We start from the raw sequence: 19,019 nt of genomic DNA on the forward strand, positions 1-19,019 counted from the left end.
ATCCTCTGTTAGCTCTGTATGGCATATGGGGGCACTATGCTCAGTATCCGTTAATCCCTACAGCAAACTTATAAGAATAGTATTATTGATCTCATTTTTCAGATAAGAAAATTGAGGCTCATGACCCTAAAGTAGTTAGGCTAAAGCCAAGCTTGAATTCTGATAAATACCTGTGCTTTCTCTGTAATACAGTTCTTATTTTGTAACTTCCTGCTAGCCTCAAAAGTAAATGAAAATGCCAAATATTTGGAAAGTAAATGAAAATCCCAAATATTTGGAAAGTAAACAACGTATTTTTAAATAACCCATAGGTCAAAGAAATAAATCACAAGGAAATGTTTGAACTGAAAGAAAAAACATAATAATATAACAAAACTTATGGGATGTAGCTAAATTTGTACTCAGAGGGAAATGTATGGCTTTCAGTGAGTATATATGAAAAGAAAGATTTAAAATCAGTAACTGAAGCCGGGCTTTAAATGGCTCCTGCGAAAGGGGTCAGTGAGGGAACTGAGGCCTCACCTTCACCACGAATCTTTGGGATCCTAGCTATAGGGGACCCCTTGTTGCCCATGGGTGTATGAACTGGCAGGAATATTTGATGGAGAGGAGGCAGAGATGGGCCTTCAGAGGGTTTGGAGCCTGGAAGCTTTTGGTGCTCTGGGCAGCTCCAGCTGAGAGTAGCCATAGGCACCAATCCCCAGGGCTTCCCATTCCTCCGAGGAGGTGCAGGCCGGGGTGACCTCTGACCCAGGAGAGAGCAGAGCCAGCTTCTTCACGGGACTGAGGTGCATCTGCTCTGTAAGCTTTCCTGCCTTTCAGCCACTCCCAGCATCCATGCCTAGCTGCTTTGCAGGAGCAGGTGCACATAACAGCCCCTGCAGCCCAGCCTCAGTGTATTGATGCACGTGAGTACTTTCCTAGCTAGCCTGGAGCATATTGGATCCCCTAGCACAGGCAGAACCGAATCCCAGCTAAGGGACAGTCAGGTGCACCCAGGGCTACAGCGTGCTACTTGAGAATAAGGAGCAGAGATCTGTGGACAGTAATGAAGCTGGGGAGGAGCTCCCAACCCCAGAACACTGAGAAGGGAGAGATGCATGGGTTTCTGGGCAAGGTGAGATGGGGCATGCCTCCCTCCACAGGGTGGGTCCATAGAGTGTGGCATATCTCTCTGCTGCAGCCCCTGCCCAAGAGGGCTGGTGGTACAGAATAGCTAACAAAAGAAATGCCAGCACAGCACCATTGATCACAGGGGGCTCTCCCAAATCCCAGGAGCAGATCTGGTGAGGGAAGTGCTATCTCTTTCTGCTTTCCCAACTCAAGAGCATGCCTGCATACTAAGGGAAATACAAAAGAGCTGCGCAGCCTGGTATTAAACTAGCTACCGGCCATTACTGTTATGCTTCATCTACTAGATTGCAGCCCAAACTACATCACCAATCAATCATCTGGCTAATATGTACACCTGTGAAACCAAGTGTAAGAATTCATAGAGGCCAGGCACAGTGGCTCATGCCTGTAATCCCAGCACTTTGGGAGGCCGAGGCAGGTGGATCACCTGAAGTCAGGAGTTTGAGACCAGCCTGGCCAACATGATGAAACCACATCTCTACTAAAAATACAAAAAAAAAAAAAAATTAGCTGGGCATGGTGGCGGGCATCTGTAGTCCCAGCTACTTGGGAGGTTGAGGCAGGAGAATTGCTTGAACCTAGGAGGTGGAAGTTGCAGTGATCCATGCCATTGCACTCCAGCCTGGGCAACAAGTGCAAAACTCCATAAAAAAAAAAAAAAAAAATCCTATACAGAACACTGGCCTTCTGAAAGGATCCACAAACATAGCCAACTAACTATACTGAACTTACACCACAGTTACAGAAATACCAATCCTCAAATATTATAATAAATCAGTGCAAGAACTCTGGAAATCTAAAAAGTAGTGTCCCTATTGACCTCAAAACAAGTCCAATAGCTCCCCGAAAATGGTTTTTGACCAGTCTGAAATGACTGAGATGACACAGTCTTCAGGATCTGGGTGTCAATGAAACTTATTGAGATTCAGGAGAAAGTTGAAATCCAATCCAAGGAATGCAAAGAATCCAGTAAAATGACCCAAGAGATGGGAGAAAAAATGGGCATTTTAGGAAACAACAAAACAGAGCTTCTAGAACTTAAAGACTCACTAAGAGAATTTCATAATACAATTAGAAGTATTAACAGCAGAATAGACCAAGCTGAGGAAAGAATCCCAAAGCTTGAATACCGTTTTTTCAAATCACTTTAGTCAGACAAAAGTAAAGAAAAAAGAAATTAGAAAATGAATGAAACCTCCAAGAAATGTGGAATAATATAAGAAAACCAAACCTATGACTCATCAGCATTCTCAAGAGAGAAGGAGAGAGAATAATCAACTTGGAAAATATATTTGAGGTGAAGAGGTTGACACCAGTCTTGGTGAAGAGGTTGACATGCAAATCAAAGTGGTACAGATAATGATGGCCACATACTATATAAGATGACCATCCCCAAGGAACATAGTAATCAGATTCACCAAGGTCAATACAAAAATAAATAAATAAATAAATAATTAAATAAATAAATCTTAAAGGCAGCTAGAGAGAAGGGTTAAGTCACATACAGAGAGAACTCCATCAGGCAAGCAGTAGACATCTCAGCAGAAACCTTAACAACGAGAAGATATTGGGGGTCTACTTTCAGCATCCCTAAAGACAAGAAATTCCAACCAAGAATTTCATTTCCTTGCAAATAAGCTTCATAAATGAAGGAGAAATAAAATTCTTCTCAGACAAGAAAATGCTGAGAGACTATTTTTCAACTAGACCAACCTTACATGAGGCCCTTCAGGAAGTGCTAAACATGAATTCAAAAGAATGACACCGGCTGTCACAGAAACACTCAAGCTGATAGCTTGCATGCACTATAAAACAACTATGCAATCAAGTCTATATAACAAACAGCTAATAGCATGACTTGAATAAAATCACACTTATTTGAATGTAAATGAACTAAATGCCCCAATTAAAATACAGAGTGTCAGGCTGGATGAAAAAACAAGACCCAACCATCTGTTTTCTCTAAGAGGCCCATCTCACATGTAATGACACCCACATGCTCAAAGTGAAAGGATGTAGGAAGATCTATCATGCAAACAGGAAACAAAAAAGAGCAGGAATTGCTATTCTTTTTATCAGATAAAACAGATCTTAAACCAACAACAATCAGGAAATACAAACAAGGACATTATGTAATGATAAAAGTTTTAATTCAACGAGAAGACTGAACCATCTTAAATATGTATGCACCCAACACTGGAGCACTCAGATTCACAGAAAAAATCTTCATGACCTAAGAAAAATCTTAGACAGCCACACAATAATAGTAGGAGATTTCAAAACCCCACTGGCAGTGTTAGACAGATCATCGAGGCAGAAAACTAACAAAAGAAACTCAGGGCTTCACCTCAACACTTGACCAATTGCACTTAATAGACATCTACAAAATACTGCACCCAAAAACCATGGAATATACATTCAACTCATCTGTACATGGAGCATACTCTACACGGTCAGTCATACTTCAAGTCTCAATAAATTAAAATATTGAATCTTACCATGCACACTCTTGGACCAGAGTGAAATAAAAATAGAAATCAATATCAAGATCTCCCAAAACTACACAAATACATGGAAACTAAACAACTTTCTCATGGAAAACTCCTAGATGGACATTGAAATTAAGGCATGAATCAAAGAAAGTGATTAATAACTCTTAGGTGAACGTCAAAATTAAGGCAGAAATAAAAGAAAACAAAAAAAAACTCTACAATTAATGAAAATAGTGACACATCTTACCAAAGTCATTAAGGCACCACTCAAGCATTGTTACCAGGAAAGTTTATAGAACTAAATCCTTCTTCAAGAAGTTGGAAAGATCTCAAATTAACAATATAACATCACACCAATGTGAACTATGATAATAAGAAAAAATCAATTCAAAAGCCAGCAGAAGAAAAGAAATAACTAAAATTAGAGAACTTAGTAAAATATAGATGCAAAAATCTATACAAAAGATCAATGAAATTAAGAGTTTGTTTTTATTTTTATTTTTTTATTATACTGTAAGTTTTAGGGTACATGTACACAATGTGCAGGTTAGTTACATACGTATACATGTGCCATGCTGGTTTCAAAAACAAGTTAGACTGCTACCTAGATTAAAGAAGAAAGAGAAGAAAGAAAGAGAAGATTCAAATAAGTACAGAAATGACAAACATAACATTACAACTTATTTCATGGAAATATGAAAGATTGTCACAATCAATTCAATGCACACAAATTAAAAAATATATAGAAAATGGAAATATTCCTGGAAACACACCATCTCCCAAGATTGAATCAGGAAGAGAGTGAAACCTTGAACAGCCCAATATTGAGCTCTGAGATGGAATCAGTAATAAGAAACCTACCAATCAGAAAGTGTCCTGGACTAGATGGATTCACAGCCAAATTCTACCAGACATACAAAAAAGAGATGGTACCAATACTACTGAAACTATTCTAAAAAATGGAGGAGGAGGGACTCCTCTCTAACTCATTCTATAAAGCTATCATCACCCTAATACAAAAATCTGGCAGAGACATGACAGAAAACAAAAACTTCAGACCAATATCCCTGATTAACATAAACTCAAAAATCCTCAATAAAATTCTAGCAAACCAAATCCAGCGGCACAACAAAAAGTTAACTCATTATGATCAAGTAGGGATTATTCCTGGGATGCAAGATTGGATCAACATATGCAAATCATTTAATGTGATTCACCACGTAAATGATTAAAAGTAAAAACCATGTGATCATCTCAATAGATGCAGAAAAATAACTTTTGATATAATTCAACACCCCTTCTTTATACTAACTCCCAACAGACTAGGCATCGAAGGAACATACCTCAAAATAATCAGAGCCATCTATACCAAACACACAGGCAATGTCACACTAAATGGGCAAAAGCTGGAAGCATTCTTCCTGAGATCTGAAACAAGGAAAGAGTGCCCACTCTCACTACTCCTATTTGACATAGTACTGGAAGTCCTAGCCAGAGCAAGCAGGCAAGAGAAAGAAAAGGCATCCAAATAGGAAAAGAAGTCAAACTGTCTCTCTGTTGATGATATGATCTTATGCTTAGAAAACCCTAAAGACTCCACCAAAATCCTACTAAAACTGATAAACAATTTTAGCAACGTTTCAGAATACAAAATCAATGTAGTAAATTGGTAGCATAATGATGTCCTGGTTGAGAGTCACACAATCCCATTTACAATAGTCACAAATAAAATGGAATACCTAGGAATACAGCTAAACAAGGAGGTGAAAGATCTCTATGAGAACTGCAGAACACTGCTGAAAGAAACCAGAAATGGTACAAATAAATGTAAAAACATTTCATGTTCTTGGATTGGAAAAATCAGCATTGATGAAATTGCCATACATCCAAAAGCAGTTTACAGATTTAGCGCTATTCCTACCAAACTACCAAAGACATTTTTCAAAGAATTGGAAAAAAACTATTTTAAAATTCATATGGAACCTAAAAAGAGCCTGAATAGCCAAAGCAATCCTAAGCAAATAGAAGCAGAGATATCACACTACCCCACTTAAAACTATATTATAAAGCTACAGTCACCAAAACAGCATGGTGCAGGTACATAAATGGACACATAGACCAATGGAACAGAACAGAAAACTCAGAAATAAAGTCACACACATACAACCATCTGATCTTTGTCAAGGCCAACAAAAATAAGCAATGGGGGAAGGACTGCCTGTTCAATACATGGTGCTGGGAGAACTCACTAGCCATGTACAGAAGACTGAATCTACACTCTTATCTTTCACCATAGGCAAAAACTAACTCAAAATAGATAAATATTTAAATGTAAGATGTCAAACTCTAAAAAATTTGAGATGAAAACCTAAGAAATACCTTTCTCTATATTGACCCTGTCTCCCCCCACCCCCCCAAAAAAAGCATGGTCAACTCCCTAAAGCTATTGCAACTAAATGAAAAATTGACAAGTGGGACTTAATTAAAGACCTTCTGCACAGCAAAATAAACCATCAACAGAATAAATAGGCAACCTACAGATTGGGAGGAAATATTCATAAACTATGCATGCAATAAAGGTCTAATATCCAGAATCTATAAGGAACTTAAGCAAATCAACAACTAATAAATAACCCATTAAAGAGTGAGCAAGAGACATGATCAGACATTACTCAAAAGAAGACAGACAAGTGGCCAACAAATATTTGAAAAATGCTCTCAGGATTAAGTTCACAAATAAAAATATTAGCCTTAAATGTAAACGGACTAAGTGCCCCAATTAAAAGACACAGACTGGCAAATTAAATAAAGAGCCAAGACCCTTTAGTGTGCTGTATTCAGGATATCCATTGCACATGCAAAGACACACATAGGCTCAAAATAAAGGGATGGATGAATATTTATCAAGCAAACGTAAAGCAAAAAAGAGCAGGAGTTGCAATCCTAGTCTCTGATAAAATAGACTTTAAGCCAACAAAGACGAAAAAAGACAAAGGGCATTACATAATCGTAAAGGGACTTTGTACCAAGAAGAGTTAACTATCCTAAATATATATGTACCCAGTACGGGAGCACCCAGATTCATAAAGCAAGTTTTTAGAGACATACAAAGAGACTTAGAGACCTACACCATAATAGTGGGAGACTTTAACACCCCACTGTCAATATTAGACAGATCAACAAGACAGAAAATTAACAAGAATATTTAGGACTTGAACTCAGCTCTGGACCAAGTAGACCTAATAGACATCTACAGAACTCTCCACCCCAAATCAACAGAATACACATTCTTCTCAGCATCACATTGCACTTATTCTAAAATTGACCAAATAATTGGAAGTAAAACACTCCTTAGCAAATGCAAAATAATGGAAAATATAACCAACAGTCTCTCAGACCACAGTGCAATCAAATTACAACTCAGGATTAAGAAACTCACTCAAAACGGCACAACTACATGGAAATTGAACAACCTGTGCCTGAATAACTACTGGGTAAAGAAATTAAGGCAGAAATAAATATGTTATTTGAAACCAGTGAGAAAAAAGACACAATGTACTGGGATCTCTGAGACACAGCTAAAGCAGTGTTTAGAGGGAAATTTATAGCACTAAATGCCCAAAGGAGAAAGTAGGAAAGATCTAAAATTGACACCCTAACATTACAGTTAAAAGAACTAGAGAAGCAAGAGCAAACAAATTCAAAAGCTAGCAGAAGACATGAAATAACTAAGATCAGGGCAGAACTAAAGGAGATAGAGACACACAACAAACCCTTCAAAAAAATAAATGAATCCAGGAGCTGGTTTTTTGAAAAGATTAACAAAATAGATATACCACTAGCCAGACTAATAAAGAAGAAAAGAGAGAAGAATCAAATAGACACAATAAAAAATGATAAAGGGGATATCACTACTGATCCCACAGAAATACAAACTACCATCAGAGAATACTTATAAACACCTTTACGCAAATAAACTAGAAAGTGTAGAAAAAATGGAAAAATTCCTGGACAGATAAATCCTCGCAAGTCTAAACCAAACCAGGAAGAAGTCGAATCCCTGAATAGGCCAAGAATAAGTTCTGAAATTGAGGCAGTAATTAATAGTCTACCAATAAAAAAATCCCAGAACTAGATGGATTCACAGCCGAATTCTACCAGAGGTACAAAGAGGAGCTGGTAACATTTCTTCTGAAACTATTCCAAACAATAGAAAAAGAGGAACTCCTCCCTAATCCATTTTATGGATTATAGCAAATGTCATAGATAGCTCTTAATATTTTGAGATACGTCCCATCAATACCTAATTTATTGAGAGTTTTTAACATGAAGGTTGTTGAATTTTGTCAAAGGCCTTTTCTGCATCTACTGAGATAATCAAATCATATGGTTTTTGTTGTTGGTTCTGTTTATATGCTGGATTACGTTTATTGATTTGCATATGTTGAACCAGCCTTGCATCCCAGGGATGAAGCCCACTTGATCATGTTGAATAAGCTTTTAGATGTGCTGCTTGTTTCAGTTTGCCAGTATTTTATTGAGGAATTTTGCATTGAGGTTCATCAGGTATATTGGTCTAAAATTCTCTTTTTTTGTTGCGTCTCTGCCAGGCTTTGGTATCAGGATGATGCTGGCCTCATAAAATGAGTTAGGGAGGATTCCCTCTTTTTCTATTGATTGGAATAGTTTCAGAAGGAATGGTACCAGCTCCTTCTTGTCCCTCTGGTAGAATTCTGCTGTGAATCCATCTGGTCCTGAACTTTTTTTGGGTGGTAAGCTATTAATTATTGCCTCAATTTCAGAGGCTGTTATTAGTCTATTCAGAGATTCAACTTCTTCCTCATTTAGTCTTGGGAGGGTGTATGTGTCGAGGAATTAATCCATTTCTTCTAGATTTTCTAGTTTATTTGCATAGATGTGTTTATATTATTCTCTGATGGTAGTTTGTATTTCTGTGGGATTGCTGGTGATATCCCCTTCTTCATTTTTTATTGTGTCTATTTGATTCTTCTCTCTTTTCTTCTTTATTAGTCTTGTTAGCGGTCTATCAATTTTGTTGACCTTTTCAAAAAACCAGCTCCTGGATTCACTGATTTTTGAGGGGTTTTTTTGTGTCTCTATTTCCTTCAGTTCTGCTCTGATCTTTGTTATTTCTTGCCTTCTGCTAGCTTTTGAATGTGTTTGCTCTTGCTTCTCTAGTTCTTTTAATTGTGATATTAGGGTGTCAATTTTAGATCTTTCCTGCTTTCTCTTGTGGGCATTTAGTGCTATAAATTTCCCTCTACACACTGGTTTGAATGTGCCCCAGAGATTCTGGTATGTTGTGTCTTTATTCTCGTTGGTTTCAAAGAACATCTTTATTTCTGCCTTCATTTTGATATGTACCCAGTAGTCAATGAGGAGCAGGTTGTTCAATTTCCATGTAGTTGAGCAGTTTTGAGTGAGTTTCTTAATCCTGAGTTCTAGTTTGATTGCACTGTGGTCTGAGAGACAGTTTGTTATAATTTCTGTTCTTTTACATTTGCTGAGGAGTGCTTTACTTCCAACTATGTGGTCAATTTTGGAATAGGTGCGGTGTGGTGCTGAGAAGAATGTATATTCTGTTGATTTGGGATGGAGAGTTCTGTAGATGTCTATTACGTCCGCTTGGTGCAGAGCTGAGTTCAATTCCTGGATATCCTTGCTAACTTTCTGTCTTGTTGATCTGTCTAATGTTGACAGTGGGGTGTTAAAGTCTCCCATTATTATTGTGTGGGAGTCTAAGTCTCTTTCCAGGTCACTAAGGACTTGCTTTATGCATCTGGGTGCTCCTGTATTGGGTGCATATGTATTTAGGATAGTTAGCTCTTCTTGTTGAATTGATAACTTTACTGTTATGTAACGACCTTCTTTGTCTCTTTTGATTTTTGTTGGTTTAAAGTCTGTTTTATCAGAGACTAGGATTGCAACCCCTGACTTTTTTTGTTTTCCATTTTCTTGGTAGATCTTCCTCCATCCCTTTATTTTGAGCCTATGTGTGTCTCTGCATGTGAGATGGGTTTCCTGAATACAGCACACTGATGGGTCTTGACTCCTTTTCCAATTTGCCAGTCTGTGTCTTTTAATTGGAGCATTTAGCCCATTTACATTTAAGGTTAATATTGTTATGTATGAATTTGATCCTGTCATTATGATGTTAGCTGGTTATTTTGCTCATTAGTTGATGCAGTTTCTTCCTAGCCTTGATGGTCTTTACAATTTGGCAGGTTTTTGCAGTGGCTGGTATCGGTTGTTCTGTTCCATGTTTAGTGCTTCCTTCAGGAGCTCTTTTAGGGCAGACCTGGTGATAACAAAATCTCTCAGCATTTGCTTGTCTGTAAAGGATTTTATTTCTCCTTCACTTATGAAACTTAGTTTGGCTGGATATGAAATTCTGGGTTGAAAGTTCTTTTCTTTAAGAATGTTGACTATTGGCCCCTACTCTCTTCTGGCTTGTAGTGTTTCTGCCGAGAGGTCAGCTGTTAGTCTGATGGACTTCCCTTTGTGGGTAACCCGACCTTTCTCTCTGGCTGCCCTTAACATTTTTTCCTTCATTTCAACTTTGGTGAATCTGACAATTATGTGTCTTGGAGTTGCTCTTCTTGAGGGTTATCTTTGTGCCGTTCTCTGTATTTCCTGGATCTGAATGTTGGCCTGCCTTGCTAGTTTGGGGAATTTCTCCTGAATAATATCCTGCAGAGTGTTTTACAACTTGGTTCCATTCTCCTCCTCACTTTCAGTTACACGAATCAGACGTAGATTTGGTCTTTTCACATAGTCCCATATTTCTTGGAGGTTTTGTTCGTTTCTTTTTATTCTTTTTTCTCTAAACTTCTCTTCTCGCTTCATTTCATTCATTTGATCTTCCATCACTGATACCGTTTCTTCCAGTTGATCAAATCGTCTACTGAGGCTTGTGCATCTGTCATGTAGTTCTGGTGCTGTGGATTTCAGCTGCATCAGGTCCTTTAAGGCCTTCTCTGCATTGGTTATTCTAGTTAGCCATTCATCCAATCTTTTTTCAAGGTTTTTAACTTCTTTGCCATGCGTTCAAACTTCCTCCTTCAGCTTGGAGTTGTTTGATCATCTGAAGCCTTCTTCTCTCAACTCATGAAAGTCATTCTGCATCTGTCTTTGTTCCATTGCTGATTAGGAGCTGTGTTCCTTTGGAGGAGGAGTGGTGCCCTGATTTTTAGAGTTTCCAGTTTTTCTGCTCTGTTTTTTCCCCATCTTTGTGGTTTTATCTACCTTTGGTCTTTGATAATGGTGATGTACAGATAGATTTTTGGTGTGGATGTCCTTTTTGTTTGTTAGTTTTCCTTCTAATGGTCTGGGCCCTCAGCTGCAGGTCTGTTGGAGTTTGCTGGAGGTCCACTCCAGACCCTGTTTGCCTGGGTATCAGCAGCGGAGGCTGCAGAACAGCGGATATTGGTGAAAAGCAAATGTTGCTGCCTGATCGTTCCTCTGGAAGTTTTGTCTCAGAGGAGTACTGGGCCGTGTGAGGTGTCAGTCTGCCCCTACTTGGGGGTGCCTCCCAGTTAGGCTATTCAGGGGTCAGGGACCCACTTGAGGAGGCAGTCTGTCTGTTCTCAGATCTCAAGCTGCGTGCTGGGAGAACCACTACACCACCTGTGATTTTTTCATGAAATTTTTGTAGTATGTTTTTCTGCTCTATCAGGTTGATTGTGTTTTTTTTTTCTATACTGACTATTTTGTCTTTCAGCTCCTGTATGTTTTTATTGTGAATTCTATCTTCCTTAGATTGGGTTTTAATATTTTCCAAGATCTCAATGATCTTTCTTTCTATCTATATTCTGAATTCTATTTCTCTCATTTCAGCCATCTCAGCCTGGTTAAGAATGCTTGCTTGAGAACTAGTGTGGTTGTTTGGAGGAAAGAAAACACTCTGGTTTTTTGAATTGTCAGAGTTCTTGTGCTGGTTATTCCTTATTTTTGTGGGTCTGTTGTTTCTTCAACATTTAAAGTTGTTTTTTGGGTGAGATTTTTTCTTTTATTCTAGTTGATAACCTTGGGCGATTTGATTATGGTATAAGGTAGGTTCATTTGACTGGCTTCATTTCTGGAATATTTAAAGTGGCCAAGACTCAGCTCAGTACTCCTGGATTGCATGCTCTAACTCTGGGGGACTGGTATGAGGTCCCCACTTTCTTCTCTGACTTTTCAAGGTTAGGAACCTTATGGGAGGGCTGAGGTTCTCCTGGACCACTAGAAGGAGCAAGGTGCTGCCAGATCACTGGTCATAATACTTCAATGGATAAGTGTCAGCCAAAGTACTCTTCATAGGGCTGTGGCAGCAGTGTCTGCCCTTATTTTTATGTGCCAGTTGCAACTCCCACTGCAGTATGTATGGGTTTATGCTTGTCAGCTGCAGCACAGTGCTAGCAAGTGCCAGGGTGCTGACCTTTGTGAGAGCATTCACAGCAATTGGCAGTATTGATAGCATTGCCTTTTGTGGGCCAGTGGCTGGCCATCATGCAGGTGTTTGCAGTAGTTGGTTGCATTGACAGCATGACTGGGGACATAGGGCTTTCCAGCTGCAACTGTGCATACATTCACACTGGTGGCATTGTTATCATGGAGGTTGGGTGCTCTGGTTGGCACAGGTCTGTGTGGGCCCTCTATGCATGTTCCTGTAGGTGGCAGTGGCTACTCAGGGTGTGGGTGGGTCCACTTTTTGCATGCCTAGTTTCTGCCAACAGCTGTTTCAGCACAGAAAGGAGGTACTGGTGGGGGCAGTGCTGGTGTGCTTTCTGCTTGCCAATGATCTGACAACAATGGTGGTGCAGTGGGGGGAAGAGGTAGGGTGCACCCATGCCAGGAGTAGTGGCATGGCAGGGTGCACACAATTATGTGTGCTGGTAGAGAAGGGAAGACAAGGTCCACACACACACACACAAGTACCAGTAAAGCAATGTTGGAGGTCATCGTGGGCGAGTGCATATAGGCAAAGTGGCACAAGGGAGGCTGCCGTAGTGGGAGTGTGTTGCAGGAAGTCAGGGACCCCGAACAGAGGGACCAGCTGAAGCCATGGCCGAAGAACTTGGATTGTGAACATTTCGTGGACATTTATTAGTTCCCCAAATTAATACTTTTATAATTTCTTATGCCTGTCTTTACTGCAGTCTCTAAACATAAATTGTGAAGTTTTCATGGACACTTATCACTTCCCCAATCAATACCCTTGTGATTTCCTATGCCTGTCTTTACTTTAATCTCTTAATCCTGTCATCTCGTAAGCTGAAGAGCATGTATGTCGTCTCAGGACCCTGTGATGATTGCGTTGACTGCACATATTGTAGAGCATGTGTGTTTGAACAATATGAAATCTGGGCACCTTGAAAAAAGAACAAGATAACAGCAACTGTTCAGGGAAAAAGAGATATAACCTTAAACTTTGACCACCGGTGAGCCGGGTGGAACAGAGCCATATTTCTCTTCTTTCAAAAGCAAATGGGAGAAATATCGCTGAATTCTGTTTCTCGGCAAGGAACATCCCTGAGAAAGAGAATGCGCCCCTGAGGGTGGGTCTCTAAAATGGCCCCGTTGGGTGTGGCTATCTTCTATGGTGGAAACTGTAGGGATGAAATAAATCCCAGTCTCCCATAGCACTCCCAGGCTTATTAGGAAGAGGAAATTCCCTCCTAATAAATTTTGGTCAGACTAGTTGCTCTCAAACCCTGTCTCCTTATAAGATGTTATCAATGACAATGGTGCCCGAAACTTCATTGGCAATTTTAATTTTGCCCCGGGCCTGAGGTCCTGTGATCTTGCCCTGCCTCCATTTGCCTTGTGATATTCTATTACCTTGTGAAGTACATGATCTTTGTGACCCACACCCTATTCGTACACTCCCTCCCCTTTTGAAAGTCCCTAATAAAAACTTGCTGGTTTTGCGGCTTGTGGGGCATCACAGAACCTACCAACATGTGATGTCTCCCCCGGATGCCCAGCTTTAAAATTTCTCTCTTTTGTACTCTGTCCCTTTATTTCTCAAACTGGCCGACGCTTAGGGAAAATAGAAAAGAACCTATGTGACTATCGGGGCAGGTTCCCCAATAGGAGGGTATGGGCTAGCTGGGCTTGTCTTCTGTGGCAGCTCTGTTCCAGTACTTTGCAGGTCAGGTGCTGTCCACCTGACAGGTCAGGAACTGTGATGCAGGGCCCTAGGAGGTACTTAGGGGCTGCACTGCAAGCAGGCAGGGTCAGACTGGGGCCCTGGGAGAAGCCAGCAGAATGAGGGGTGCTCAGATTGGACTGGACCTGAATCATGGGCAAAACCACCCTGCAGATTTCAGGTCTGACATTTCCTCTAGGGCTTAAGTCTCCTGTGGGAGCCAGTCTAGCCTAGGGGCATGGGCAACCCTTGTTGTGCTCCTCCAGATGTTCTGGCATCAAGTCTTTCATGCTCTGCTCCAGCTTGAGTTCTGCCCCTACCACTTCTCTGAGCACCTCTCCCTCCTAATCGAAGTGTCCGTGGTGGTCAAGGGTATTTTTCCTGCTATGATTCTAGAGGCCCATGTAGAAAGTGGGTTGATCCTTGACTGTTCAACTCACCTTTTCCCCAGGTGTTGCTGGGAGCAAGGAGCAAGTCCCAGTGAACAGTAGCCCTGTGCAGGGTTCCCAGCTTCCTCCCCATTCAGCCCAGCATCTGTGTCTTCCCTCCATCCACCCTCAATGCCTTCTCTCTGAAGATCTGCTAGGAGTGTGCCAGTCTTTCCAATGCCCCAACCCTTTGTGGGAGATGTTCCTTCTGGCTACATCTAGTTGGCCATCTTGCCCCTCAGGAGAAAACAATTATTTTTATTTAATAATTTTTAAACATTCTTTTCTGTGACTCTTTTAGGAATGCCCAATTCTTCTGGACTCATGAACCGTCGTGATGCGATTTCCAAAACAGATGCCACTGTGGTGGCATTACTGAAGGGAGCTGGTGCCATTCCTCTTGGCATAACCAACTGTAGTGAGTTGTGTATGTGGTATGAATCCAGTAACAAGATCTATGGCCGATCAAACAACCCATATGATTTACAGCATATTGTAGGTGGAAGTTCTGGTGAGTTGGACATTTTAGTACAGCATGAAGAGCTGTGCTAACAATAATAATTATGAATTGTATTAATAAACATGATACAGTATAGCATCTATAACCTATAAGAATGGATGCAAAAACCCAGGATATTTGTGTGTTGATGGAGAAGAAATGGGAGTCATGTAACAGCCTTGGTCAAGTCTGATATTTTGAAGATAGACAGAGGAGAAGTAGCCAGCAAAGGGAATTGAGAATGAACTACAAGTGATGTAGATAGGAAACATCATAAAGTGTTTAGAGACTAGAAAAAAAAAGTGTATAGAGACTAGAATTGACAAGGCTTTTATTAAGCCTGAATGGCTGCATATGTGGGTTAGCAAAATATGATGTTTAAACTTGTGGGTGCTAAAGCCACATAGACATTTGAGACTTCCTTTACTATATGACCTTGGTCACATGAAGTAGGTGCTCATTAAGTCAGTTTCCTTTGCTTGTAAGATGGCCATATGAAAGAAATCAGACTTGTAAGGTTACTGTGATGATTAAAAATTTAAGTGTGACTTCAGGTTTCTGGTCTATGGGGTTTAGAAGTTTTTACTCCAATTCACACAATAAGAACAAAAGCTGAACAAACTAAAAATTAATGACCATTCTTAGATTTATCAATATGCTGAGGTAACGGGAAAACCACTCTTCCCAAAACTGAATGAAAAGACAGGCAGATACAAAGAAGTGAAACTTGCTAGAACAGAAGCCTCGGAGCAGAAAATTTCAGGGGAACCAGCACAGCGGAAGAGAAACCTAAACTATAACTGATGACTTGCTGGAGGTTCATTTTGAAAAAGTTTGAGAGTCAAAAGGCATGTGGTTGTTGGGTGGGGAGATCTTAGGGGCCCCACACAATTTCAAAAGTTTTACCTTCAGGAGTCCTACTGTATTCCCGAGTGAAGATTGGAGAGAAATCTTCTCTTGCTTCTTGTACAGGGAGGGAAAAAGTAGCCATTTTGAAATACTACTTCCAAAGCATACTGTTCTTCTAACAAGGAATGTCCTCAGAGAAACTATTTTATCAGAACCTAACTTAGTAAGGTTTTACAAGAAACTAATGGACTTTACCTAGGGAAAAGAAAATATCCAACTCCAGTCCTCTCTAGGTTTCCTGTTCTACTGAAGGGGTCAAAGCAGAATAAAATTGGAAGCACATGTTAGGGTCACAGAGCAGGGGCACATACTAACTAAATGACTGAGACCTAATCATATGACTATAAAATACTTCCTCTCCTTGCCTCCACACACCTTATCACTACACCAATAGGGATTTTCTATAATGGGAGTTCTATATAAACCAGAAGAACTATACATCATAGGTGTTATTTAAGAAGTCTCTAGGGAAACTCAAAGACAACAGAGGAGGTGGAAACAATGGCACCAGTTGAAAATTTTACACCTGACACCTATGGCTACAGCAGACAGTAAACACAGACTAACCCCTAGCCAGGGAAACATAAAACCTCACATTGAAGGCCAAATACGCCCGGTTCTTTTATCTCAGTACATCATGTTTGGCTTTCAACAAAACAATTATAAGGCATACTAAAAGACAAAATCACAGTTTGAAAAGACAAAGCAAGCATCAAGATTTGACTCCAATATGGAAGAGATATTGAAATTATCAGACTGAGAATTGAAACCATTTGTGATTAATATAGTAAGGGCTATAATGGAAAAACTGGTCAACATGCAAGTACAGATCTGTAATGTAAGAAGACAGATGGGAACTTCAAGAATCAAAAGCAAATGCTAGAAATAAAAAAAAAATTATAACAGAAATGAAGAACATCTTTGGTGGGCTCATCAATATGTTGTATACAAAATAGGAAGCCTTCAGTGATATGGAAGATCTGTCAACAAGAACTTCCAAAACTGAAATGCAAAGAGGAAGAAAAAGAATGAAAAAGACAGAAGAGACTGCCTAATAACTGTGGGATTACAAATACATATAATATACATATATAGTTGGAACACTGGGAAGAGAAGAAAGATTTTAAGAAACAGCAATAAATGTTTGAAAAAAACTACACCTAGCATAATATTTCATCCTTAGAAGATTAAAGAGAAAGAAGAAAATATTTAAAGAAGAAGGAAAAACATACCTTATCTGTAGAGGAGCAAAGATAGAATTATATTGGTATTTTCTTCAGAAACCATGCAAACAATAAGAGATGGGAGTCCACTTTGGGAGGCCAAGGCAGTTGGATCACTTGAGGTTAGGAGCTTGAGACCAGCCTGGCCAACATGTTGAATCCCCGTCTCTACTAAAAATACAAAAATTAGCCAGGCCTGACAGCAGGTGCCTGTAATACCAGCTACTCGGGAGGCTGGGGCAAGAGAATTGCTTGAACTCGAGAGGTGGAGGTTGCAGTGAGCCGAGATCATGCCATTGCACTCCAGCCTAGGTGACAGAGGGAGATTCCGTCTCTCTCTCTCTCTCTCTCTCTCTCTCACACACACACACACACACACACAAAGATGGGAGTCAAATATTTAAACCACTGAAAGAACCATCAACTTAAATCTCTGTCTAGCAGATCTATTCTTCAAAAGTGAAAAATAAATAAAGATGCTCTGAGACAAAGAAATCTTGACGGAATTTGTTGCCAGTAGAGCAACAGAGCAAGAAATGTTAAAAGATGTTCTTCAGAGAGAAAAAAAGAATACAGACCAAAAACCTGAATTCATGTAACAACAACAACAACAACAAAAATGATTAGAGAAAGATTGAACAAAGGTAAAATAATGTATTTTTAAATTATTGATTGATCTAACATGTAATTGTTCAAAATAATAATGCCAACAATGTGTTGGGTGATTATAGCTTGTGTATGAGTGAAATGAATGACAACAATGTTATATGGGATGGGATAAAGGAATAGGGAATGTTCCTTTATAAGATAACTACACTACTTGGGAGGTGGCAGAGTATCATTTGAAGGAGACTTGAGTTAGTTCTACATGTATATTGCAAACTCAAGGGCAAATATTAAAGTAAAAAAAAAGTATGCATTAAGTGGCAAGAGAGGAGAATAAATGGAAGCATACAATATAGTCATTTAAAACCAGAGACTTAGCCTCCCACACAATTATAGTGGGAGAACTTAACACCCCACTGAAAATATCAGACAGATCATTGAGACAGAAAATTAACAAAGATATTCAGGACCTGAACTTAGCCCTGGATCAAGTGGACCTAATAGATATCTACAGAACTCTCCACCCCCAAACAATAGAAAACACATTCTTTTCATCATCACATAGCACTTACTCTAAAATTTATCACATAATTTGAAGTAAAACATTCCTCATTAAATGCAAAAGAACTTAAATCATAACAAACAGTCTCTCAGATTACAGTGAAGGGATGGGTTGCCCCTCCACACCTGTGGGCATTTCTTGTTAGGTGGAATGAGAGACTTGGAAAAGAAAGAGACACAGAGACAAAGTATAGAGAAAGAAAAATGAGAAAAATGGGCCCGGGGACCGGCGTTCAGCATAAGGAGGACCCGTATTATTATTGATCATTATCTGGCATTTCCCGGAGAGGGGGATGTGGCAGGACAATAGGGTAATAGTGGAGAGAAGGTCAACAGGTAAACACGTGAACAAATGTCTCTGCATCATAAAGAAGGTAAAGAAAAAAGTGCTGTGCTGTTGATGTGCATACACATAAACATCTCAGTGCCTTAAAGAGCAGTATTGCTACCAGCATGTCCCACCTCCAGCCCTAAGGCAGTTTTCCCCTATCTCAGTAGATGGAATATACAACTGGGCTTTACACCTAGACATTCCATTGCCCAGGGATGAGCAGGATACAGATGCCTTCCTCTTATCTCAACTGCAAAGAGGCGTTTCTTCCTCTTTTACTAATCCTCCTCAGCACAGACCCTTTACGGGTGTCGGGCTGGGGGACAGTCAGGTCTTTCCCTTCCCATGAGGCCATATTTCAGACTATCACATGGGGAGAAACCTTGGACAATACCTGGCTTTCCTAGGCAGAGGTGCCTGCGGTCTTCTGCAGTGTATTGTGTCTCTGGGTACTTGAGATTATGGAGTGGTGATGACTCTTAACAAGCATGCTGCCTTCAAGCATTTGTTTAACAAAGCACATCCTGCACAGCCCTTAATCCATTTAACCCTGAGTTGACACAGCACATGTTTCAAGGAGCACAGGGTTGGGGGTAGGGTTACAGATCAACATCATCTCAAGGCAGAAGAATTTTTCTTAGTGTCAGGCCTCTAAGCCCAAGCTAAGCCATCATATCCCCTGT

At 39.9% G+C, this 19,019-nt stretch overlaps 1 protein-coding gene across 3 annotated transcripts in view; it reads left to right on the plus strand.

The window, feature by feature from the left end:
• The window catches only part of FAAH2 (fatty acid amide hydrolase 2), a 287,721-nt gene that overhangs the window by 101,599 nt on the left and 167,103 nt on the right, over positions 1-19,019 (plus strand). For 2 of the 3 annotated variants that reach the window (XM_063660660.1, XM_063660661.1), the window contains exon 5: positions 14,509-14,718. The exons of the other annotated variant lie outside the window; for it this stretch is intronic. In XM_063660660.1, coding sequence (XP_063516730.1) covers positions 14,509-14,718 — 210 coding nt within the window. The remainder of the gene's footprint in view (positions 1-14,508; positions 14,719-19,019) is intronic. 3 annotated transcript variants of the gene reach the window in all.

This window comes from Pongo pygmaeus, chromosome X, assembly GCF_028885625.2.
Source record: "Pongo pygmaeus isolate AG05252 chromosome X, NHGRI_mPonPyg2-v2.0_pri, whole genome shotgun sequence".
NCBI lineage: Eukaryota > Metazoa > Chordata > Mammalia > Primates > Hominidae > Pongo > Pongo pygmaeus.